The 26,206-nt window shown below is 45.5% G+C and overlaps 1 protein-coding gene across 1 annotated transcript in view; it reads left to right on the top strand.

The window, feature by feature from the left end:
* The window catches only part of LOC147898336 (rhamnogalacturonate lyase B-like), a 298,485-nt gene that overhangs the window by 8,503 nt on the left and 263,776 nt on the right, over positions 1-26,206 (top strand). The window contains exons 4-5 of the mRNA XM_087379149.1: positions 7,193-7,243; positions 10,419-10,538. Coding sequence (XP_087235275.1) covers positions 7,193-7,243; positions 10,419-10,538 — 171 coding nt within the window. The remainder of the gene's footprint in view (positions 1-7,192; positions 7,244-10,418; positions 10,539-26,206) is intronic.

Genomic DNA, 26,206 nt, shown 5'->3' with positions numbered 1-26,206 from the left:
TCTCTCTCTCTCACTTCAGCTATCAAGCCAAAGGTGCCATCTGGGAGTATCCTGCTCTAAGATACTGGAAGGGTCAATGTGCCACTCCTTCCCCAAACATCCCACCACTTTGATCATTTTCCAGTGAATCCCATCAAGACTCCCATCCATCTTTGGGTCTCTCTCAGTGAGTGCTTGAATTAGGCCTCCATGTTCTACACGAAAAAAATCGGGTTGCGTGTTGCCTCGTTGCATCATCATCCTTAAGGGTACACCAGTCTGAGAAAATTGGCCCAACCATCTGTTGTCCATCCACACACGAAATCCGTCCCACCAAGACTCAAGTATGGCTAGTTCAATCTCTCATCCACTGCTCTGCCCCTTGCAGATGCGCTATGGTGCTAAGCCTCGCCTTTGCCTCCATGGGCAATCTGCTCCATCTACCAAAGGAACCGGCAAGTCCACTATCCTGATGTGCCCAACCAATCTGAGTCCGTTGTCTGAGCATACGTCCCTCCTAATCTTGGATCTCAGGGTGCCAAACAAGGGGCTAATGCTCTACATCTGAGCTGAGCATGAATGAGGCCCCATACTAATCTCTGCCAGACCCTATGGAGGCTCCTCATCAAGGGGGAACCCTTCCCTATAAGGGGGGCCTCTGAGAAGATCCATTCGTGTAAAAGCTACCACTACCCCCCAGTGCGTGGGGTGTTATTGAGAAGCCCTCGTTTGTAAGAGGAGCTTCCAAGGATCTGCACTTGGGGTGAGGCCACGAACAACCAACTTGCCCAAGAGGGCTCTACTCTGCATCTCCGGATCAATGATACCCAAGCCTCCCAGTGACCGCACCATGATCACCGGACTCTAGTATTCCTCTTTACGTCCAAACCTGCCCACAGGAAGTTCCAAACCAACCGTTGGAGCTACCCAATGCACCCTATGTGAGAACACCAGCAGAGGCGATGTACCAGGCCGTGGCAAGAAGGACCTGGTTTGCCACTATGGCACAACCCGCTAGGGAGCGTTTGGCCGAGATCTAGTAGAGAAGCTTGCGCTGAACACTCTCAAGGACCGGGGCGATCTGTTGCTCTGCTGTAAGGTCATACCAACCTGGCATCTGAGGTATCTCGTTGTCTGGCCCCGCGGTATCAATATGAAGCCAAAGTCACTCCCCGACTCATGAATCTCTTGTGTCTCCTCAGAGCCTATGAAGAAACCTATGGACTTGCCTATGAAGAAACCTATGGACTTTGTCCAATTGATCCGTGCACCCAAGGCCTCACAATAGATAGCCAGGGCTCCCCTGACTCTCTCCAAACTCTTTGTGGTGCCCTCTACATACAATGTCGTGTCATCTGCGAACTCAGAGTCCAACAGCTCTTCCGCCTATTTGATTGGGAGCCTCACCCCTGTGAGGCCCGCCACCTGTGATCTCAAGTAGTAGCCCAAAGCCTCCGCCACAAACAAGAAGAGAAAGGGAGTGAGGGGGCAGCCTTGGTGGACCGAGCAAGAGAGAGGAAAGGCCTCGCCCACGTGTCCTCCGATAAGAATCTAGCTAGAGCTCCCTGCATAAAGCACAGAAACTCCTCTTAGTCAAAAAGGGGTGGAGATGATCTCCAAGAAGTTCAGAAGTCAATCCATCCTTGCCACGACACTTCTAGGTCAGGAGAGCCTTGAGAGCTTCCTCATCCGTGAAAGGCTCCTCCAGACTGTTGCACAAATCCTGCAAGACTACTGTCGGAACATGATCCCAAACTACCTCCCGGGCCACACGACCAGCTGAAGTCATCGTCTCTATCTGAAAGAGCTGGCTGTAAAAACCTATGGTCAGGTCTAAAATCTCTTGTGGGTCAATGTGCATGAATTGCATGCTTGCCGATTGGGGCCCAGTGGTTTGAAAAAACTTCTTTGTCATCCTGTCCCCCTATTGTACCCATTGGGTCCGAGAAGAGTGATAGGAGAACTCAGCCCGCTGAATCTCCATGTCTTGAAGCTCAAGGCAAGCACTCTCAAACCTATCCCTAAGCCACTGAGATCCTAGGTCTTGCTCCCTGAGCCGCTCTATGGAGGCAAGGTCTCTCCTCAATGCCTGCTCGCACTCCTGAAGAGTCCTCCTTCGTCTAAGGGCATAAGCCTACAACTCCTCACTACTCCTCTTGATCGCATCGGCCAACCCCACAAAGGCCAGCCCTCGCACAGTGCCGTCCCTGACTACAATCCCTGCCATGACCAGCTGAATCTCCTCATCCTGTAAGAGGTCCTCTGGAATGCAGACCCCCTTTTAGGGCAGACCTCTGTGGGGCTGCTCTAAGTGAAGTACTACTGGAGAGTGGTCTGACATCGTGGTACCTGCCAAAATCTTGATAGAGCTGCCTTTGTGTAGTGCCCAGTCCCTAATGTAGAAGCGGCCTAGCCTCTCAAGCAGTCCATCATGTCTCCTCTATCCAAAAGAGAAGAGGAGGCTGCCAGGTATCTTACTGAAATATGGCTCTCGTCACCACGGGTCTCTACCACCACACTGATCATGAAAATGAATTGCTCCCAGGTGCTCCGCTCTGCTACTAGCATCTCATAGAAGGAGGCGCCACCTTGCTTGTCTTCCCCAAACTCCAAGTAGTTGAAGTCCCCTCCAACAATCTAGGAATCTACATCCGGAAGACACTCTAAAAGCCTCCTCTAAAAGGCCGGATGGTGTTGTCTACATGCTAGGGCATACATGTTCAAGATCCCAATCTTGGACTCTCCCATCCAAACTGCTCATCTTGGGATAAGCTCACCCTGATCATAGACCTATGGAACCACTATCTGTGAGACCACGATGCATACCCCTCTACTCCGTTCTACTGCAGGGGATCACACCTTCGGACCTCTCCCTGGGAGGAGATGGTGTTGCCGTCTGATGTTTGATGTTGAGAACATATGCTCGAATCAAAAGGATGTCCACTGTCTGCCCTACCACTGCCCTCTGCAACTCCTGCCAACAAAGGATCAGGTACTGCGATTAACTACGAGCACTGTTGTGGAGCCCGTGCACATTCCAACTCACTATGGTCCAACTCATGAGGATGGGGATGCAAAAAACTAGGCTCTTCTATGAGTGGGTGCTTGTTCCAGAAAGACTGTCTTATCTGACTACCTTTACCAAAGAAGTAGCAATTTTCACATAAGGTAGCTTAAGGAATTCATCAAGTTGGTAGGTCATATTGTAAACAAAACTCACATAATACACTAAAGTTTTGAAGTTGGAGGAGTTGCAACTCTAGAATGATGGCTATCAAGAACCACCAATTCTAGGAAGAGATCTTGGATGAGCCATAAAGTACATACGTTGTGCCAACACAATTTTCATATGACAAGATCCAAACCTCCAAATCTCTAGCCAATCATGCATCCCTACGTTTGGGTGTTGAGTCCTCAAATTTCCTAGTCTTCAAAAGCATAAATGTGCAAGGTGAGGTGAGTGAGTCTCTTGATGTATTATTGGAAATTTATATTTTGTTATTATAAATAATTTTTAAGATCTTCATTGACATGTATTCATAACTAATAGTGTTAGGTTTGAGTTGTTTAATCAAGACAAGGGGAACTACTTGATTTGACATATCTTCACTTAAAATACATTGATGTTTACTTTAATAACTCCCATTTTAAGAGCTAACAAGTCACAATTCATTATAAAATGAGGTGTTGACTTTATTAACAAGTCAAATCCATGAATGGTGACTTTAGTAACTCCCATTTAAGATCTAAGATGCATGATCTCATTATTTATAATGGTCTTGACAGATGGCCATCAATGGGTGGCCCTTACTTGCTTCCCTCATGGAGGGGGGTCCAGTGTTGTTGACTATGTCATAGGGTCCCCTGCCTTTTCCTCCTGCGTCACTAACTTTTTCGTCGAACCACTAACCCTTGGGGCTGACCATACCTATCTCCTCTTCCCTATCTCTACAACCCCCCTCGCTATACACTTCACTCCTTTGATCATCCACAACACCTATTAGGACATACATTTCAATCGTAGCCTTTCATCTAGGTACTCAACATGCCTTTATAATGTACTTATATATATTGACTTCATTCCCCTACTAGAGGATCATGTTGCCTTGATCACCCGTTCACTCCATGAGGTTGCACTTCATGCCTCCCTCACACTACTTACTCTACTCGGCCACCTCCACTGGGGACCATTCCTTGCAACAGTTGGTATGATGATGATTGTAAGGCTTTATGCCACCCACTTAGACTCGAGACTAAACATAATCTTCTGAGCAAACCTGACACGATATGCAAGTATCATTGATTGGTTTGCATGAATAAAAATGAGTCACATCAACACTACCTTGGATGTGAAGTCTTGTGAGATGAGGGAGGCCTACTCATGTCATCCACCTCGATACCTCTCCAAAGTATCTCCAACTCATCAATCAAAGGCTTTAGATAAAGATCCATGTTTTTGACTTGATGTTTCCCTGGAATTATAAGGGATAACATAACATGTCCTTTCTTAATCTGCCATAGAGAGTGGAAGATTATACTGGAGAGCGCACGGGTGGACAGCACCATCAGTTGTATCTGATACGAGAACTTTTATTCTACTCTATTGTGTCTATTCTTTGGTTATTGTACTATCGTTGCTGTCAAACGATCTCTCCACTGCATCGTATTTCTACAAGGCATAGATGTGGGCTCCTTATACCCCACATGCCCACAATATCTCAATGGCTTTAAATTCATGTTTGTCATCCACTACTCCAAAAACATGATCTTCAAAAAGAAGAAACTTGTACAATGGGGCAAGATTTGATCTACCAACTCGAAGGGGTGTAATAACGTGATGTTGGATTTATAGGCACAGGGTCTTATCAATGCTCTCTATTACTCCATTACACCTTGAATACTAGTGCATATTATATGTGCACATGTGATTACTTGATTGGTCCTTAAATTGTAGCATAGGCTTCAGTCAATGGAATAATTATATTTTGGTAGCCATTAAGACTTTGGAATTATTCTTGAATTGAATTAATAAAATAATTATATTTTGGTAGCCATTAACTATGGTACATAATGGATCCATGTAAGACAAGGACATTTTAATTAAAATTTCCCCTTCTTTGTGGCTAGGCTAAACAACCATACAAATTCCAAATCCCAATAATGAAATGAGAAAGGTTTTAGGGATAAAATAATATGATCTCATCATCTTTGTCCTCCACAGTGCGATGCATCGTGCTTTCCAAATATATATTAAAAACCTTCTCAATTTGTTAGTTAGACCACATGGGTACTCTATCTATGCATACATCTATTAGCTCATTAGAATTGGTTATGGCATCTCAAAGAATAAAATTTACACAACTTAATATATTTGTATTCATCCATATATCCTCAAACATATTGAAGTCACTAAGTTCAACTAATAATTCTTGAATATGCCATGGCAAATTGATACTTATATCTCTCCTACCCATTCAAAATTGTTATTCTTGCACTATAGAACTTCAGAATTTGCATGTTTCTATCATGTCACGAGTTTTTACTCTCAATTCCTTGCCTATTACCAATAATAGTAAATTATTATAATTGTTATTCTTGCACTATAGAACTTGAAAATTTGCATGTTTCTATCATGTCACGAGGTTTTACTCTCAATTCCTTGCCTATTACCAATAATAGTAAATTATTATAATTATAGTATGGATCTGGTGTTCCCAAGTAGCTCACATATCAACACTAGGGCCTAGAGCTGACCACCCTTACCCCCCGCCCCTTGCCCCCTTTTTATGGAACAAATCACACCTTGCCAAGTGGCAGCTACATAAGCTGACACCCCTTCTTGGGTGTGGGCGGACACGGATGTGTAAACACCCTTAAAATCATTTTCAAAAACATGGCTTCTTATCATAAGTCCCAAAAAGAAGAGGCCAGCACCCCCGATGGGGGTATGGGGGCAACGCCCCCAACGGTATGCCCTTCGTTGCATGTACGCAATCATTCGCGTGTAAATTTGCCCTCGCACGTGTGATCGATGGTTGGTGATCAATGGTCTTTGGCCGATGGCGAAAGTCAAGCAAACATGTGCCACCGTCCTCACACTTAAGTAGTGACACACTATGCTAAGTCAATATGCATGTGCCACCACCAGCCCACCAATGTGGTGGAATTGGACGAAGGGCTATATAAGGAGGCAACTTCTCAAGCCTCAACATCGAATGCCAATACCCCTACCTCTAGTCCTTCTTCATCTAGAGCACGGGAAGCTACTCCACTCATCGCGCGCCCATAGCCGAAAATTTGTTGACAACAAGACTCGAACCTATGCGAACCAATCATAAGTCACACATTGTAAACTACATGCACATCTTCAAGGTGTGGAAGCAAATGAGGTCCATGTTATTCTTCTAGTGTGTGTAATGACACACTCTCTTGTATGTGCTGTAACATCTTTACTTGGCCAGCACTAGAGCATTTTATGAAACTCTAAACTCCTACAAAGCCATGTGGCACATTCTAAGCCATTAGATCAACTAGCCTATTATTAGCTATTGACAATATACTCAGGAGGTGGCCAAGCATTCAAGCTCAATGAGTTGCATGAATGTGCATTTGGTGTCAAACGACGTTTCTCTTGTTGGACCATCAAAAGAGGAGTAATGAGCCTTATAAGCACTAAACAGCATCAATATTACTTATTAGAACCATATGAAAACGAATATTCCATTTAGTTCTCCTGCCCGCCACCCACGACCATTTTTATTAATTGAATTGACGATCTTATTCAACAATGGGCTCGAATCAGATTCCGAACAATTACTCTTCATGAAGCTGTATGTGACGTGACGAGCATGAGCAGCTTGAAAAGTATCGTAATTTGTGCCTGTGGGCACGCGGAGCTCATTATCGGCCTCCGGCTTCACTCAAACTATTCCCGGGGTGTGAGAAATCCACCCTCCACGATGCTACGCAGTAAACACCCTACGTACATCATGCGCGAACTTTACATATTTTACCGGAGTGAGGTGCACGGATACGGAACCGATCTAACACGTCTCATTTTTGTGTGGAGTTGTCACAAAATACCACTCGTGCACCGATTTATTATCTGGTTTAACACTTAATATTCTTACGTGGCGAAATCCTCGTGAGCCTGTTAATGTATATCCAAGGTTACCTTGTTACAAAGGGGGCTTAATCTCTTTATTGAATGCAGGTACTGGGATCTCGTCTGGAGCGTACCTAACGGAAACGGTATTTTTGATGTGTAAGTCTTTCTCTGGAAGATAATCAAGAGCTCGTATACCAATATTGAGGTGATCCACAGTCTCATATCTAAGGGTGATGGCCTTGACCAAGATATCAGTGACATGTAGAACCTGCATGAGACAATCCAAGTCTTGTGGTCCTGCATACTTGTGGCACATGAAGATTCTCAACTGATAATGTTATCAAATCCTGTTTCCAATCGCTAAAGAAGCTTTGGAGTCATAAGAGCCAGGATTTCCAATGCAGAAAACAGTTGAGCATAACCATGCAGCGGATCAAAAGGGTATTTGTATATATGTAGAGACTGATGCTAGAAACTGAAAGCTATGGCATGATGTAGGAATTTATAGTGAGTGTAGAAGCTCTTTGTGCAATGGAAAGGCACAATAAAATATAAGAATGTTTAGTTAGTCTTTTTATGGCAAGCTTGTTTCACACATTTTGGTACCAGTCCAACAATCCCTGGTGATTAGGAGACCCAGATAGATTTTTAGCGATGGTCTTGGAAAATGTGTTAAAGCAGGTCTGGACTATCATTTTCAGGCAAATCTCGAAAGGATTTAGAGTTGTGCAAGTCATCCTATGGACTTGGAATTCAATGACAGCATTATCACAGAACTCTTTCATATCAGAATGTGTAGAATGCTCTGACACCTTCAACCCTGGAGCACGAGTATTAGGTCTCAATTTTTTCCATCAACGGCTAATGAAATATGAATGTTATCATATGCTACAATCTACAAAAGAAAGAAAATAGTAAATAACAAACAAAAGATATTTTTGACATTGTGAGAATCTTACTAGGGATCGAGCTTATTCAGAAGATGATGCCTGATGCTAGAGCATGGCTGAGACTCTCATGTAAAGATGAACACATGAACCAGAGCATGGCTGAGCCTCTAATGTAAAGATGGACACACGAACCAGAGAATCTACTGGATTAGAGCCTAGTAGCACGAATTTCTAGGGATGCGATTCAGAAAATAATTTACCACATTAAATTCCACTTAGAAGGTCATCTTGCCCTTCGCTATCCAAGCATCTAGATCCTATCTCACATCTGTACTTTTGGACCTGCCATTGTTCTTATTGCTCAATAAGTCCTTCTTTACGTGGGTAATATAAACTGTAAATTCAAAGTGAGGAGCAGCCAAATTCCAATTCAAGAGTGCATCGAAATAACAAAAGTAGGTAACACTGGGAATCTAATATTGAGTCCTTGTTGTCATGAGCCTTCAAGAATAGGCTTCCACTGTTGGAATGGTCACCTCCCCATCTGTGAATGCCCAAAGAAGCAGTGCATGGGGGAGGTATATCAGGACGTGTCAGGTGCAAATGGGCTGGAACAGGTCCAGCACACAGGTGGAACAACAGGAGCAGACCCGCTTTAGATTGGCATGGAACAGGGTCGGACAGAGGCAGGCCAGTGGCAGGCTGCCATGTGGCCTGATCAGGCAGCAAAAGGCTGTGCAATCTTTATCAAATATATGTTGTATTTTCTAACCAGGCATTGTTTACTGACTTGCTGCTTGGTATAAAACGAAGGCAGTTCCAATCACCATCTGTTGGTGCTTGGAAAAATCTCGAACTTTGACATTCAGACCCCTCCCATGCCTTCGGCAATATTTCTGAAATTATTGCTTCTATGGATTAATCAAAGGCAACTGAAAAGAGAAATCTGCCACCTCCGCAGAACGGAGAAGATTATAAGCAATACCTGCCATGTACAAGACATTGTGGATCTCCTCTGCATATCCTGAAGGGAACAGGAGTGGGATTAGATTGTCCAAGCTAGCCATTCTGACATATAGACTGTCTTGTACCTTCATGTACTCACTACACAAAATTTGGTGAGATGTCATGGGTCTGGTTGCACCTGGTTCCATTCACCATCTGTGCTCTGAAGTTTTTGCAAATTAATGGAGGAGTGTCAACCTTACTGAATGTTTCCTTCTTTCATAATCAGTAGAACCTTACATTGCCACATAGCTGCTGTGTTTTTTTTTTTGGTTTGGGTGCAAAAAAATGAACTTATATTAAGTGTGTGACCAAAATACATGGAAACAAGAAAACCCATGTGAAAAAAACCCATCAAATACAGAAAAAGTGAGGCTGTCGTAACCAATCCTCGCCAAAATGAGAAGACATTGTCGAAGCAAATCTGCATTTCATGAATGAGGATAGGTAAGGGTGGCTGGAGACTGAGGTTTACTGCCTTGGCCATGATTTTGTAGGCCATCATGCCACGGTGGGTGATGGGCCTCTTACTGGGTTTGTGAATGAGCCCCTTTGAGAGAGAGGACGGCATGGCACCACTATCACAAATCTTCTGAAAGACTTAAAAGTGATGCTGATCCCCCAATGGAGTCCCAGTGGGTGATAAAAAAGGAAGGTGTGATGCCATCATTCTGTGGGTACCTGCGTCTTGGCAAAGCAACAAGTGCTGATTGAAGATCTCGTGTCGTAAGACGGGCATCCAACTGGACCCTCATAGCAGTTGTGACTAGACCGGGCATGTGCATTTGGTGGGGATTGAGGCCTCGCTGAAAACAAAGGAGTAGAAATCCGTAGCAATCTACATGACTGCTGGGGGATTTGTGTAGAGGACTCTGTGAGGATTGTGAGGCTGTCAAAGCCCTCTGTGCCATGTATCTGGCCCATGATGGAGAAGAAGTTATTATTGCATACGCATTATTGACTTGACCATATCTTGAGCTGAAACTTAACCTCCACATGGGCCCACACAATTCAAAAATATTTTTTCAGCTAGGTAGTTAGGGACAGTGTGTCACAACAAAGCTTAGTAATGGGACACAGGGGAGGGGAGGGTAATCTTTGTGGGCAAGTGAAAGGAGGGTAATATTTCTTTGCAGGAAAGGGAAGGGAAGGGAGTCATTTTGGCACATGATATGTACAAGCGGTTGCAACTTTGCTTTGACTGTCGTTCTGTAAAGTTGAATGTACATCGAATGGAACACACTTACTCTTTTAAATGAATTGGAAAAATGAAATAGAACGATGGGGCTTTTATGTAAAACACCTCTGGTTCCTTTCCAGTAGTTTTTTTAAATAAAAATAATTCAGTAGTTTTGACACGTGCCAATTCAACATTTCATCAAGGTAGGAAATGTGAGAGTCTAAGAAACTTTAATATTTTGGTGAATATCATGCAGGATTATTGGAACCCAGTATCAGGTTGTTGACGCGAATCCTGAAAAGGTGGAAGTTTCTTTTGTCCGGCAGTATGACTCATCAAGCAAGCAGATGATGGTACCATTGAACATAGATAAAAGGTGCATAACTTGCTCTGGACAAGAACAGGCTTTTCCTCCCACCTATATTCTACCCTTTTTATTTTTTATTTTTTTTGGGGTGAGGTAGGGTGTGAATGTGTGTTTGGGGGGGGGCGGGGGCTTTCAATGCAATTGCTCAGTTTGTAGTGTAAATATGTTTTCTCTTTGACATGTATAATCGTTATTACCTTCATATCTAGAGGGAAAGATGGATGAATGTGAGACTGTTATCGATGAATTTCTTGAAAAAAAATCCTTCCATAAAAATTTATACTTGAAAATAAATATTTTTCTATCAAGTAAGCAAATACCTCAGAACAAAAACAAAGCACTCCATAGCTACACTAATCTGAATACAGTGATCAAAGAACATGGAGCCCTGAAGCTTCACAATGGTCGACTGAAAGATCATGAGGGCCTGAGTTCATTGCATATGGAATAAATACTTCAGCCCCAATCTTAGCAAAGATGTTTGCACCAGTTTCCCTCACACATGGACCCTTAACACCATCACTCTCATTCACAAGGCAGGGGATCCAAGGAGCCTAGAAAACTACAAGACCATTATGATTCCACATGCTATGGACATGCTACATCCAAGATCTATGCATCAATGCTCAACACAGAGGTTAAACAATTTGCAGAGCTTCAAAGACTTAGAGCTATGGGATAGGCGGGCTTTTGGAGATCACGGGACCTTCATCACATACTCACACTCAGAGGTGTCATTGAGGAGGCCAAGTCACTGAGACAGAGGGTTTATTGTTGCATTGTCTACTTCGGCAAAGCTTTTGACACAGTGCTGAGAAGTCTCATCAGACGTCTGCAGGAGTCCCGGGGTATGATCAGGAGATCATTTGGGTAGTCATGGCACTTTATGAGAGAGTCTCTTTCAGCATTCAGACAAGTGCAAGGTGGAGACAAGAGATTATGAGCAATATTGGGGTCAAACAAGGTTGTCCATTATCACCAACCTTGTTTGGCCTAAATATAGATGGAGCTCAAGACTTTCATTAGGACTCTAGGGGGGGTCTGGCTGCTCTCTAGCCAGATCCTTGCTCCAGATCCTTCTATACGCAGGTGATGTGGTCCTAGTCTCATCCTCAGTAGAGGGCCTCCAATGGCTATTGGATGCACTTCATACTTTCTACAAGACACACTGCTTCAAATCTTCCTCATAATCAACTAACTTGATGTTATCGTAAGACTTGAAACATTTTTCCTCTTATCTGCTGAGCTTTGGCAGATAATTCCTCAATCCTTGTTTTCAAATTCCTCTTCTCTTCAGCAGCTATCTCTGCTGCATACAGTTCATAAGGTCTTTGCACTAATAGGCTCATCTAATATTATCCCATATTTCTTGACATGTATGAAGTTCAACCTTGGTAAAACAAGGTTTATGATCTTCAATACATCCTAGGCAGCCGTGTACAGAGAGCACTTCACACTAAATGGGTTATAAGAGAAAGAGTGCGTTTAGAGAGAGAGAGAAAAAGTCTCTAGAGAGAGAGTGTATCTATAGAGAGAAAGTGAAGTTCTCGAGAGAAAGTGCATCTAGAGAGAGAAAGTGAGAAAAAGGTCTCTAGAGAAAGAGTGCATCTAGAGAGAGTGTGTGTTTAGAGAGAGAAAGTGAGAAAAGGTCTCTAGAGAGAGAGTGCATCTTGAGAGAGAAAGTGAGGAAAGTTCTCCAAAGAAAGTGCATCTAGAGAGAGAACGTGAGAAAAGTGTCTCTAGAGAGAGTGTATGTCTAGTGAAAGAGTGCGTTTAGAGAGAGAAATTGAATTTTTTCTAGAGAGAGAAAGTGAGAAAAGTTCTCTAGAGAAAGTGCATCTAGAGAGAGAGTACGTCTAGAGAGAGAAATTGAGAAAAAGGTCTCTAGAGAGAGTGTGTGTCTAGAGAGAGAGTGAGAAAAGTGAGGAAGTGTGTTGATACTACCACGCCCCATCTCTCTGTCTATGGAAAGAAAACCAATGTACCATGGATTGAATGTAGATATGAGTGTAGGAACAAAGTGGAGACAGGTTGTGAACACAAGTGAGCAAGAGTGCACACACAAGAAAGCTCCAATAGAAATGTTCAAATGAAACAATACAAGTACTTGGTATATATAGTACCCAAGTACTATTGGTCAACCATAGGGTTGACTTTATGTCTACAACACCATATCTTTGTAATGTTTTACAAATCCCCCCTTAAGATATGGCTGAAAGTAACCTGGAAACGTCTCAGGTGTACCCTACAGTACCTAAAGTACCATGGTTGCACAAATTCATCCAAATGGATATGCAACCTATGGGAGTACATGAAAACAATGTCATTGTGAATCACTTCACAACCCCCCTTGACATTGTGAGAATGTCTTTGATCCCCATAGCCATATCGATGTTGTAAGAAAAGATATGTTGACAGGGCTTTGGTGAAGATATCTGCCACATTGTCCTCAGATGGACAATAGATGAGATCAACGAGGCCATCAGAAATACAATCCCATACATAATGATAATGATTTTCAATGTGTTTCATGCGAGCATGAAAGACAGGATTATTGGCTATGGCAATGCAACTCTGGCTGTCACAGAAGATAGAGTTTGCTTCGCCATCCTGTGCATGATGCAAGTCATGCAAAAGCTTCCTTAACCACATTAACTCCGTAGTGGCTGAATTTGCAGCTTTGTACTCTGCTTCACTAGAGGAAAGAGAGACTCGCTCTTGCTTCTTACTGAGCCATGAGATACAGGCTGAACCCAATGAGAAGCAATAGCCAGTAGTGGACCGTCTGTCGTCAATGTCCCCTGACCAATCTGAGTCGGTGAAACCACTCAGCTTTAGATCACAATCTGAAGCATGATGCAAGCCAAGAGAGAGAGTGCCATGGACATATCTGAGAACCCTCTTTGCTGCATTCCAATGTGTGATCGTGGGACAATGCATGAATTGGCTCAAAAGCCCTGTGGCGTAGGTAATATCAGGCAGTGTGGAGCATAGATATATCAAACTGCCAACCAACTGCCTGTACAAAGTGCCATCAAACTTTTTAGCAGCATCATGCTTACTCAGCTTGAGTCCCTTTTCCAATGGAGTAGCCACAAGCTTACAATTCTCCATTTTAAATTTCTGCAACAACCCCTTCGAATACTTTGTCTATGACATAGAAATCCCATCACGGGTCTGCCAAAACTCAATGCCAAGACAATAATGCAATAGGCCCAAATCTGTCATGTCAAAGTTGTGACATTAAGTGGACTGCACTGCTGTAATTTGCTACAAATCACTGCCAGTGAGTATGATGTCATCCACATATAGTACCAACATGACCAATTCTGATTTTTGCTGCATAACATACAGATTTGGCTCTGTATGAGTGTTTACGAAGCCCTGGGACATAAAAAACTGATGTATCTTCTGATACCACGCACGAGGTGCTTGCTTCAGTCCCATATAGAGCCTTCCTGAGCTTGCATACCTTGTGCTCTTGTCCTTTCACCTTAAAACCTTGGGGCTGATGTACATAGACCTCCTCTTTAAGATCTCCATTGAGGAAAGCGGTCTTGACATCCATTTGGTACACTGACCAACCATAAAACACAGCAAGAGAGATGACAGAACGAATGGTGGTCATCTTGGCCATTGGAGCAAAAGTCTCCTCATAATCTATCCCCTCCTCTTGTGCATACCCCTTGGCAACCAAACGGGCTTTGTATTTCTCAACTGTGCCATCTGAATGGTATTTCACCTTATAAATCCATTTCGTGCCAACCATATTTTTCCCAATGGGCGCATCAACCAAGTCCCATGTGGCATTCTTCTCAATGGATTTAATCTTAGCTTCCATAGCTTTCTGCCATGCTGGATTATGCTGAGCGTCCTTGAAGCTATGAGGCTCATTTTCAGCTTCCATCACCGAGGTCATCAAAGCAAAATTGACCTTTTTCTAAATTTTCTGAGTGCTGGCCCTGGTTTTCTCCAAAGTAGGCTGATCCTTAGCATCTTGAATGGTCAACCTTGCCCAACGTGGAATAGATTTCTCTGTTGTACCACTCGGGGTTGAATCGACATCTTTAGTGGCCTCACGATGTTGATAATGCCTCCAAACATGAGCCTGTCTATTCTCATTAATTGGCTGCAAATCTAAAACATTTGAGGAAGAGCCATCCTCAACATGTGGCAAGCCATTTGAACTATGAGAAGTAGAAGGGGAAGCATCAAGACACTCCATCTCATCATCCTCAAATTGGATGATGTCCAAAGGGGTGTCATCATATGGTGGCAAGTCTGCGCTAGCGGGCTGCATGCACTCATTCTCAGCAAAGAGAACATCTTTGTTGATTATTACCTTCCTCGTAGCAGGATTATAAAGCCTAAATCCCTTGCTTTCAGTGCTATACCCCACGAAAATGCATTTGACACTCTTGTCATCAAGCTTTGTCTGATGTGCATCTAGAACCAAAGCATATGCCATTGAGCCAAAAACTCTGAAATGACTAATCTTTGGCTTAAAGCCATACAAAGCCTCAAATGGAGTCACATTAACCAAAGCTTTGGTAGGGCATCTGTTCTGAATATAAGTGGCTGTCACCACTGCTTCTCCCCAAAAAGCCTTTGAGACTCTCTTGAGTTTTAGCATGCATCTCGTCATCTCCATGAGAAGACGATTCTTCCTCTCTGGGATTGGATTATGCTTATGATGTGTAAGGGCATGTCAAGTGATGTTTAATCCCATGTTGCTTCAAAAATCCTTGGAATGCATGTAACATGTACTCTCCCCCTCTATCAGAGTTGAGTGTTTCAATTCTAGAATTGGTTTGATTCTTAGCCATAGCTTTGAACTCCTGAAACCAATAGAACACCTCAGATTTTTCCTTTATGAGAAAAAGCCATGTGAACTTGGAGAAGTCATCTATAAAGGTCACAAAGTACCTTGCTCCTCTATGCGTGGGAATAGTCATGGGGCCACATACATCACTGTGCACTATCTGCAACACTCTGGTTGCCTTGACCCAATTCTTGCCTTGTTTACTGAATGGCAAGTGATGCAATTTGCCAAGTGCACACCCCTCACACACTTCATTTGCTGGTTGCTGCAATTTTGGCATTCCCTGAGTCATATTATTGTTGTACAAGTAGGACTGCCGTGTGATGGACATGTCCAAACTTGGCATGCCATAAATCAGCCTGGGAAGTGTTTGCTACACCCAATTTCTCTGATCATAAGGTTGAGCATCAAGCTTATATAAGCCTATGTCATATGTGCCTATTGCTACAACCTCATACCCTTTCTTTGGATCCTTGATCCTACATTGGTTATCCTGAAATCCGACCAACATATGTTGATCATGGGCAATGTTTGAAACTGAAATCAGATTTTGCCTCAAATCTGGAACATACCAAACATCTCGGATATACTTAACTTTCCCATTATCAAGCTGAATGGGAATGTGCCCAACTCCGATGATGTCTTGAGAAGCATCATTGGCACATGTAACCTGTCTGCCATGAACAGGTGTGATGCTCTCAAACCACTCCTGGCGAGGAATCATGTGCTTAGTAGCACCATTGTCGATATACCATGTATCACTTGCAACAAGGGAAGCATCCCTTTACTGATTTTGAACATTCAAATCCCCCCTAGCATCCATCTTCTCACTAAATGCAGCAAACACAAAATCTCTATCACCTTGGGCAAGATGAGCTTCACCATGTGCATCCGAAGCACGAGTTTCAGTGGGGGTAACAAAATTACTGCTAGAGCTGTTCCTTTGTCTTTTCTTTTCATTGGCAATCATTTTATGACACTTTGCGATGCAATGTCTTGGCTTCTTGCAATAGTTGCATTTAACCTTTTTCTTATTTTTGCTTGAATTAGTTGCATTCCCCTCCTTTGGTTGAGTTGTATGGCTGTGTTTTTGCTCAAACTTTTTCTGAAATTTGCCCTTTCCACCCATGGCAAGCGCTTGCTCACCCTGACGAGAGGCTTTGACAAAATTTGAGCCTCTCTCCTCTTCTTGCAATAAAAGCCCAACCAACTCATTGAACGAGAGTGGGGCTGCCCTGAGAACAATGGTCAATGAAGTGATGAATGTGCCATATGAGGGTGCTAAGCTATTGAGAGTAATCGAAACGAGCTTCTTGTCTTCTATTTCCTCATCAGTACTGAGTTGATCACGTAGATCAGTGATCCTGGCAATATGATTAGTGATGGCCTGGCCTTCTTGCATCTCGAGATCCTTGAGCTGATTTATCAAGGCAATGGCCCTTGCCTCATTCTTAACATGATACATGTTTGCCAATCTTTCCCATGTTGCCTTTGCATTCTTGCACGACTTGATAGTCGTCATAATGTGCCTCTTCACATTTGTGGCAATCAAAAACATTGCTTGGGCACTGTGGCGGTCAAACTTCTTCTGCTCCTCCATTGATGCTATGGGACTAGCACGAGGGGATGTAGCAGTCTGATGTTTGACCCGAAAAAGCTGTGCTAGATGTAGATGAGCCTGCTAGCCTCACCTCATCCCCACTGACAATATCCCACAAGCCCTTACCAACCAAGATGTTCTTAAGCATGAATGACCACAAGGCATAGTTTGGTCCATCCAGCTTGTCACCCTCGGACAAATTGCCAAAACTATCGGAAAGAGTCGACACGATGCAAAATGGGATACCCACAAGTTGCAAATGTACCTGCAAAAAGAACTGCAAGTCCCAAAAGTGCAACTGGCTGCAAATGTGCCTGCAAATCCCAAACAAATGCTTGGCTGCAAATACAAAGTACGACTAGCTGCTCTTAAATGCCACTGACTGCACAACGCAATCACTGTAAAAATGGCATAAACCAATCACTACACTCTGCTGCAATCTGAAGTGCAATCCCAAATTGAAAATGCACAACCCAAATCTGAAATAGCGCACCCACGAGTGCTCAAATGCATCCACTGGAGCTCAAAGGCATCCACAACTGTAAAGTAACTCCAAATGCACCCAACAATGCAGGGTATCCGCAAATGCACCTGAGAGTGCAAGAGTATGGGCTGCAAAAACAGTCCCGAAGCGAAATACACAGCTTGAAACACTTATTGAAAGCGCACCTTGGCCGGAACCACCTGCAAAACAGTCCACTGACTGTGTGGGCAAGCTGCAGATGACAAAGGAGCTGAAGTGAGCTACTTGGAGCTGAATGAAGCTATCGGGAGTACTTCTGAACACAATACACGTGTAGGGAAGAGCTTGGAGAAGTATGGAGACGCCTGGAGCTGCTGGAACACACTCAGGAGAGGCTAGAGCTGAAAAGGGTCCAGATCTGAGCAAATACGCCGAAAAACAGCCGAAAACTACTCGAAATCACCTTCCGACAAGTCGCACGGACTCCCAACACTGTCAGGCAAACGTACGGACAGGTCCGTATGGACAAAAAATAGTTTTTTTTTCCCCACCTGAAATGGTGCGGGATAGACGAAATAGTAGCTTGACCACTGGATGTCAAGTGCGGTGCTGAAGTAGGCACTACTCTCATTGAAGTGGTTATTGATGACATCGTTGCAAGAGGAGAAGAGGTGCTGTCTTGACCTTGAAGAACTCCTGAGGAGCCCTCGTCCTTTGTACTTTCCTCCTTCACCTACTCTCCGCTTTGTACTTCCTCTTCTCCAGAGTCCCGATCTAACCACCAGGGATCTTGTTGGTCTAGATCGATGAGAGTTTCGATGAAGTTACTTGCTCTTGCCATTGCTCCAATGGGTTCACTTTGTGCTCGTTTTGAATACTTTACAAACTTCCGTCTCACATAATGCTTTTTATATCGAGTCTAGTCGGCAGGAAGTCGTCTCTCCACTCTCCTCAAGTACCTTCTAGTTCTCTCACTAGCTCCTTCAAGGGTATCAGAACTACTCGGCATAAGAACTCTCCCCTCCAGGACCCTCAAATGCCACTTCACTCCTGCTACTCAACACCAGCAGTTGATTGCCATAAACTATCTGAGGGGGAGGTCCACTCACTTCCGGAGGTGTTACTGGAGGCCTAAGGCCACTGATGTGAGAAGCATGAAGTGGGTGATGCGTAGACCTATGACACAGCTCTACCTCGGCTGCACTACACTGCGTGATGTGTGAACCTATGACACAACACTAGTCGAAGGTGCTATGGAGTGCTGAGTGCTAGAACAGGAAGAACAAACCCAGAAAGGAGATAAGAAGGAACAACGCTAATGACAGATAACGGAGAAAGCGGTAGACAAGAGCATAACGCGAGCAAGTGCGTATCATAGAATGAAGGGATCCTCATACACTAGTCTCTCCAAAACAGAGATCAGAGATCACTCATCCACAAAAGCAATACACCATAACAATGCAACAGGCGAGCTCGTAGCTCTAGTTTCTCTCCTTCTCACTCTCAATCCATGTACAATGATGAATGAATCCCCATCCCCCTTATCTCCCCTCGTCACCCTTGCCTTTCAGATGGGAAATCCCCTCCCTCTCTCCCATTGGTTGTCTCCTCATCCTAAGTCACCCCACCGCTGAGTCTCTTCATGTCTCCTGCAACGGCTAGCTTGTGCCGAGTTAGTGCGTTGTAACTACTTCCATGTGCACCGCTTGCAGCCACCCTATATCTGACAAGGCACTGCCAGATGAAACATCTATGCCATCAATGAGTCAGGTCTGCAGAGGTTGGCAGAGCGTGACTGCGCGACATGAAGTCCCTTGATGCATGACCATGTGCTTGGGTGATATGTCCTCCTTTGTCCCCATATGACTATGCCATCCTGGTGACCATGTCCTCTCCATGACTTGTGTCATCTTGTGACCATGTCATCGCCATGACTTGTGTCATCCTTATGACTATTTAATCGCCATGACTTGTGTCATCCTTGTGACCATGTCATCCCTTGACTTGTGTCATCCTTGTGACCATGTCGTTCCCTGACTTGTGTCATCCTTGTGACCATGTTATCCCCTCACTAAGTGACTGGACATAGCTGGGTGGAGAAGGGGGCGGGGGGGTGGTGGTGGTGGAGTGGGGGAGGTGGGTAGGGGGGGGCAGGGGGGGGGGGGGGGGGGGGCTGTTGGTGGAGAGGTGGGGGAAGGGTGGAGAGGGGTGGGGATGGGTGTGGGGGGTGGTGGGAAAAAAGGGGGGGGGGGGGGGGGGGGGGGGCAAGGGTGGTGGTGGAAGGGGGGTGGGGGGAGGAAGGGTAGAGAGTGGTGGGGGGTGAAGGAAGGAGGAGTGGAGAGGGGTGGGAAGATGGGGGGAAAGGGAAAATGGAGTGTAAGGAGATGGTGTGTAGACAGAAGTAGAGAGATGGTGAAGTGGGAGGGGGGAGAGTGGGGTGGTGGAAGGGGGGTGGGAGGGGAAGGGTGGAGAGGGGTGGGGGGTGAAGGAGGGTAGAGAGAGGTGGGGAGATGGAGGGCAAGGGGAAATGGAGTGTAAGGAGATGGGGTATAGAGAGAGGTAGAGAGATGGTGGAGTGGAGGGTGATCGAGGTGGAGGGAGAAAGGATGATTACCTTGGGTGGGGGAGATGGGGGATGGACAAAAAATGTGGAGGTGGTGGGGAGGAAGATGATGGGAGGTGGAGGTGGAGATGGAGATGGAGAGGGGCTGACAACAAAAGGGGTGGTGGAGGGGGAGGGGCTGACGGAAAAATTGGTGGGCGAAAGTTGGAGGACAGAAAATAGAGGTAGACAAAAAATAAGGAGGCCTCACGGAATTTGGAGATGGAAGTGGCTTGGAAAAGTGTGGAAAGATAAGTAAAGGGGGGTTGGTGTTTCTTTTATAAGATATGGAGGGATAAAGGGTTAATTTTGGGTGTTTAATGTATTAATGTGATTATGTAAGATAACATTATCCTTTTGCACCACTTGGAAGCATTTTTTCACTCCTTTGCCTTGAGGGATGTGTCTTGAATGGTTTTTCGAAGGGGGTTCTTTTTCACACATGCAAACACGTGCTCCGCTTTCGCTTCAGGCGCTAACCTCCCCAACAACGGCGCCAAAACATTGCCTCTTTTTCTCCCATGTGCAGGTTCCGAGGGTATTGGTCACCTATAGTCATGTCGTTGCTCGTTGTAGCATAGGTGTTTATAAGTGTAGCACAGGTCCTCAAGTCGTATTCCGGTGAGAGGTGTAGGCTAAAGCATGGATGAGAAAGAGTGTTGGATCACAATGATTAATGGAGGCTCTCCCTTCCACGGGAGTTCAAGGGTTTAGAAGGGGATTGCAAGGTTAGAAAAGGCGACAGGGTTGAGAGAGCTATCTAGGAGTTCTAGGGTTCAGAGAGGGTTGCAGGGTTTAGGAGGAGTCCAGGGTTGAGGGGTGGAGAGCTAGTCCCCTCTGCGGATTCGAGGGGTAAGGGTTGAGGAGGAGGAACGAGGGAGGAGGAGGGAGGAGGAAGGAGGAGGAGGGAGGAAGGACGGGGGAGGGAGGGAGGGAGGAGGAGGGAGGGAGGAGGAGGAGGAAGTGCAAGGGTAAGGGCATGCTAGAACACGATAGTGTAAGGTGGAGGTGGTGGAAAGGAAGATGATGGGAGGTGGAGATGGAGGTGGAGGGGGTTGACAGCAAAAGTGGTGGTAGGGGGGGGGGGAGGCGCTGACAAAAAAAGTGGTGGTAGTGGCGGTGAAAATGGTGGGCGAAAGTTAGAGGACGGAAAATAGAGGTAGACAAAAAATAAGGAGGCTTCACGGAATTTGGAAATGGAAGTGGCTTGGAAGAGTGTGGGAAAATAAGTGAGGGGGGGTTGGTGTTTCTTTTATAGGATGTGGGGGGACTAAGGGTTAATTTTGGGTTTTTAGTATATTAATGTGATTATGTAAGGCAACATTATCCTTTTGTACCACTTGAAAGCAAATTTTCACTCCTTTGCCTTGAGGGATGTGTCTTGAATGGTTTTTCGAAGGGGGTTCTTTTTCACACATGCAAACACGTGCTCCATTTTCGCTTCAGGCGCTAATCTCCCTGGCAATGGCACCAAAACATTCTCTTTTCCTCCCATGTACAGGTTTCAAGGGTGTTGGTCACCTACAGTCATGTCGTTGCTCGTTGTAGCATAGGTGTTCACAAGTGTAGCATAGGTCCACAGGTCGTATTCCGGTGAGAGGTGTAGGCTAAAGCATGGAAAGTAGATCTTTTCTTTTTTCAAGAAAATTACTTCATTAAGTATGAAAGAAAACCGCGAGAGCAAGCTCAAATGCGGGAGTACATCATGCAATGCATGAGGAAAAAAACAGCTCAAAATGAGCTAATAAAGATCCAAGGAGGAGGCTGAAAATGCCATCTCAACCCTGAAGGAGACTCAGAGAAGAAGGGAGATCCTCTCCATACTCTGAAAAAAGTAACTCTCCTAGCTGTGGCTACTCTGGAGGATCCCTACATGCTCGCCCAAATGGCCATCAGAGCGTGTACTGTGTCAGTCCAAATACTGGCCATAGTCTGGGAAGGGTGAACCTAGATACTCTCCATCGCCTCTGTACATCTGGCTCTCCAAATATGCCAAGCTGCAATGCTAGCCAAAATCTCCCAAGACGTGTCTACTGAGGCATGAGTAGCTCTAAAAGGAGTGAAGGGAACATCCTGGAGGGAACACGACTCCACTGAGTGTCGTCGTACAATGAAAGTTGGATCTGGATCATGTCCCTCGAAAAACACATGAGGGCCAGTAAGAGATAACAAAGCCACTGAACCCCAGGTCATATAGAAAGGTGCTGTATGAAAGATGCTGAAAATCCTAGCAACACCTTTCTAGATCGTCCTCGCTTGTCTGCACTCCCAAAGGTAATGCTATACTGACTCAACTGCCATGTGACAACAAAGACAAGTAGGGTCATCCCCGAACCTAGATCTCCATAGGTTCACTACAATCCCTCCATGAATAGAAAGCCAAAAGAAAAGAGTGATCTTCCTATTCTTGAGGGATTTCTAGAGCCTACGCCAAAAGTTCTTCCGCACAACTGCGGAAATCTGAAAACTATCCCAATGTGGCGCTCTGGAGGGCCTCCAACCTCTACTACTAAGATGAAATCTCCGGGCATTTCTAACTGTGTAGCGAAAGAAGGGGAAGCTCTTCTCTCAATGCCCCTCATCAATCCATTCCCACTTCCCTAGGTCCCACACTACAAGAACCTAATAGGGAAACCACCATACAGCCAGAGTCTCCAAGACCTTGGCACAAGGAGAATAGGATCAGGGTCAAGATACCACTGTGAGTCCCTACCCCACTCCATGAATCCTGCAATCTTGACAAGCTGAAAAGCAACCTCCAAAAGAATATCATCAGAAGATCTGACAAGTTTGTCTCCCGACTGAACATCAAAGACAAGGGTATCCTCATGTGCATCCCGCAATGCAATGATCTGTAACGGAATGACCGTGCTTGAAAATGCTCCCCACCAAGTGGACTCTGTAAGCACCATGTCATCTGTATCAATCCACTCTGGCGGAATGGCTGCTTGTATCTGTTGTATCCTGAGTGCACTCCCTCTGAGGTGGCCAACTGCTAAAAGTCTCTGATCCTCTAAAAGTCTCATAAAGTCTTGCCAAGTGCCTACCATAAAGGTAGGTCCCCTCTCCCATCTAGACCACTGCATATAATGTGACACTCCAAGTGGCCTGCCATGATCATCCAAAATTGAGTCATTCCACATGACTGGCTGTCTATGAATTTCTTCACGAGAGTTGGGTGGAACTCTGCGAAGTGTGTTTCTGAAGCAGCCCCAAGCCTTCAAAATATGAGAGGGGAAGAGGGAGATTTGAGATGGACTGAAGTAAAGATCCATCTCTGTTGTCCAACCAATCTCCCCCATGAGAAGGGGCACAAGATTGAACGCTGCGTGAGAAAAAATCCTTCCAAGGCTCCTGCCCAGACATCAATCCACGTACTACAAACTTGCACAGTAAGGCCATACACTGCAAGTTCGGATTAATAATATTGAGAACTCCTTCTCATGTGGGGAGAATGAGGATCTCCCAAGCCACCCTGGCTACAACATCTGAGGTGCCATCTAAACCACTCCATAGGAAGTTCCTGATAGGTCTCATTAGCTGAGCAATACAATCTCTAGATCTGCACCAAAATGAGCCGACAAACCAGGTAGTGGCCAATAAGACATGGTTCACAACCACAACTCTGGATGCAAGGTCAAGTCTGGCTGAAGTCCAAAAGATGAGTTTCCTCCTGATACTCTCCAACACAGGAGCGAATTGCTGTGTCGGAGAGATGCCCACCCCAACTTGGCATCCCAGATACCTAATGGAGACTCCCCTCTGAATCCAAGTGAACCCTATTCAATCCCCTAGACTAGAGTGTCCTCATCACTGATCCAAAAACCATTGGATTTGTTCCAGTTTATGTGTGCACCTGCCCCAATGCAAAACAAATCCAATGCCGTCTTGAATGAATTCAATGTCTGTGGAGTGGCATCCAAAAAAAACAGCCATATCATCTGCCAACTCACTGTCTAAGAGCTCATCCTCTTGCCTCAGAGGAAGCTTGAGCCCTACTAGGAAAGAAGAGGATAGCAGGGAGGGAGAGGGAGAGGGTGAGGTTGAGAAGGGGCAGCAGGAGGGGAGAGGGAGATGGAGAGGGAGAAGGGGGCAGCAGGAGGAAGAGAGTGAGGGCAAGGGAAGGATGGGGGCAGTAGGTAGGGAGAGGAGAGGGTGTAAGGAGGGAAGCGGGAGGAGAGGGTAGGGAGAGTGTAGGAGGAGACTCGGAGGAGAGGTTAGAGAAGGGGGAGGAGAGGGTAGGCAGAGAGGAAGAAGGGGCTAGGGAGGAGAGGGTAGGGCGGAGAGGGTGGGGCATAGAGGCTAGGGCGGAGAAGAGAGGGCAGGCGGGTAGAGGGAGCGGAGAAGAGGGAGTAGGGTAGGAGGCTGTACAGCCGTACGGCAAGCAGCAGCGGGGTAGAAAGAAAGAAAGAAAGAAAGAAATTTTATTAAAGGTCCACGGAAGGCCATACATGGCCTATGGGACACAAAATCATCCGAAAGGAAAATACATCATCAACGATGCGCCAACTAGGTGGCCTCATCGTAATACCGCTAAGATGCCAAAAATGGCTACAAAAATCCTAGATACAAAATGAAATGAAATAGAGTACCAAAATTGCCTAGATACAAAATGTAAAATATGGAATATGAGGAACATCGTCTTCCCTAAGGGGTCTGTGATCCAAAGAAATGATGGAAGTCATGGCCATCGACCATGCCTCCTGCCATGAGTGTGAAGATCTGGGCAAGTGTCAAATGGGCTGCTGGCGGTGCCAAGTCTCCATGGAGCAATCTCCTCCGAAAATCTGCCATCATCCTCCGTCGTCTAGAAATAAAGCGACGGGTACGGCCTCTGTTAAGATCATCCTGCGGTGCTGCCGGATCATGTCATATGTACATCCTCGGGGTGGAACCATCGGTGCTCTCTGACAAGATGGGCTATCTCTGTGCTCATGGTCCTGCGCCTCGTCCTGCTCCTCATGAATAACCAGGTCTCTGGCAGGGATGCGACGGTGCTCTCTGAGGAATCTCTCTCTGTATCTGGTGATCTCCCTGATGAACAACGCTAAGCAATACTGATCCTCATACTCCATAATCCGAGAGAGAGGTCCAAATCCGTGCCCAAATAAACAGTGAAATCTGCCACGGATCTCATAATATAAAGGGCATCTGCAAACAAAGTGCTCCTCAGTCTCCACCTCCCCCATAGTGCAACAAGGGCATATCCTAGTCTCTCGCCTGGGTCTATGTCCGGTAGCTGTACGACGCATCCTGCCGGCCTCAACGTCTAATCTGTGGGAAGATACCCTGAGCTGGCCCAAGGCAATCCTGAGTGAGTGCGACATATGAACGCCGATATATCCTGGGGATATGATGAAGCCATCCTCTGAAATCCTGAGAAAATGGTCACGATATGTGGCCATCTTCGTAGGAAGCTCCGTGGGATGAACCCAAGTGCGAAACGTGTATAGCTGCAACAAATCTGCCCTGATAACCTGACTGAGCTCATGTCGAGTGAGAGGGAGGCGAGGGGCATCTATGCTGTATCGAAATGGTGGCAGCCTATCCATATCCAAGCCCAGCGAGGTGAGCCATGTGGAGAGTGTGTGGTACCAACAAAAAGTATGACCTCTCTCCGCTAACATCTGCGAGGATGTCAGTGCTAGCCACGGTAATCGTGCTCTGCCTGCTGCTGAGTCTCCGAGCGCCCTGATCCTATGCAAGTACGTAACTGACTGAAATGCTGCATCTAGCGCTAGGGGTGTAGCTCCGAACTCTGCGAACGTAATCTGATGCGGTACCGTGGGCTTCGCTCTGATCAATCTGGAGAACATGATGATCTGTAACCTCTCTACTCGTCTCCAATCTGCAACCCTGAGATCTCCTACCCAAAAGGGGCTAGCATACATGACTGCAGGTCTCACCAGCGTATCGAAAAGTAAGGACTTCGTGTCGGGATGCTGAAAATGTGACTGTGCACACTGCCTCTCGAGAAGAGCCAAGGCGGCATACCCTCTACTGATCCTATCTCGTGCTGCATGCGTCATGGTGAAGACTGGACCTCTAAATGTGGCACCCAAATATGTATACTCCCTAACTAGCTCCACCTCCTGCCCATCAAATGTGAAAGAGAGCTCGCCTCTCCTATAAACCTGGTATGACGTGTTGAAGACCATGACTTTGGTCTTCCCAAGGTTTACAGACAACC

Source organism: Dipteris shenzhenensis, chromosome 9 (genome assembly GCF_047967505.1).
Source record: "Dipteris shenzhenensis isolate YYH24624 ecotype China chromosome 9, Dip_SZ_1.0, whole genome shotgun sequence".
Lineage (NCBI taxonomy): Eukaryota > Viridiplantae > Streptophyta > Polypodiopsida > Gleicheniales > Dipteridaceae > Dipteris > Dipteris shenzhenensis.
Note: the sequence above shows the minus strand (reverse complement) of the source record. Positions and strands in the feature narration are given on the sequence as shown.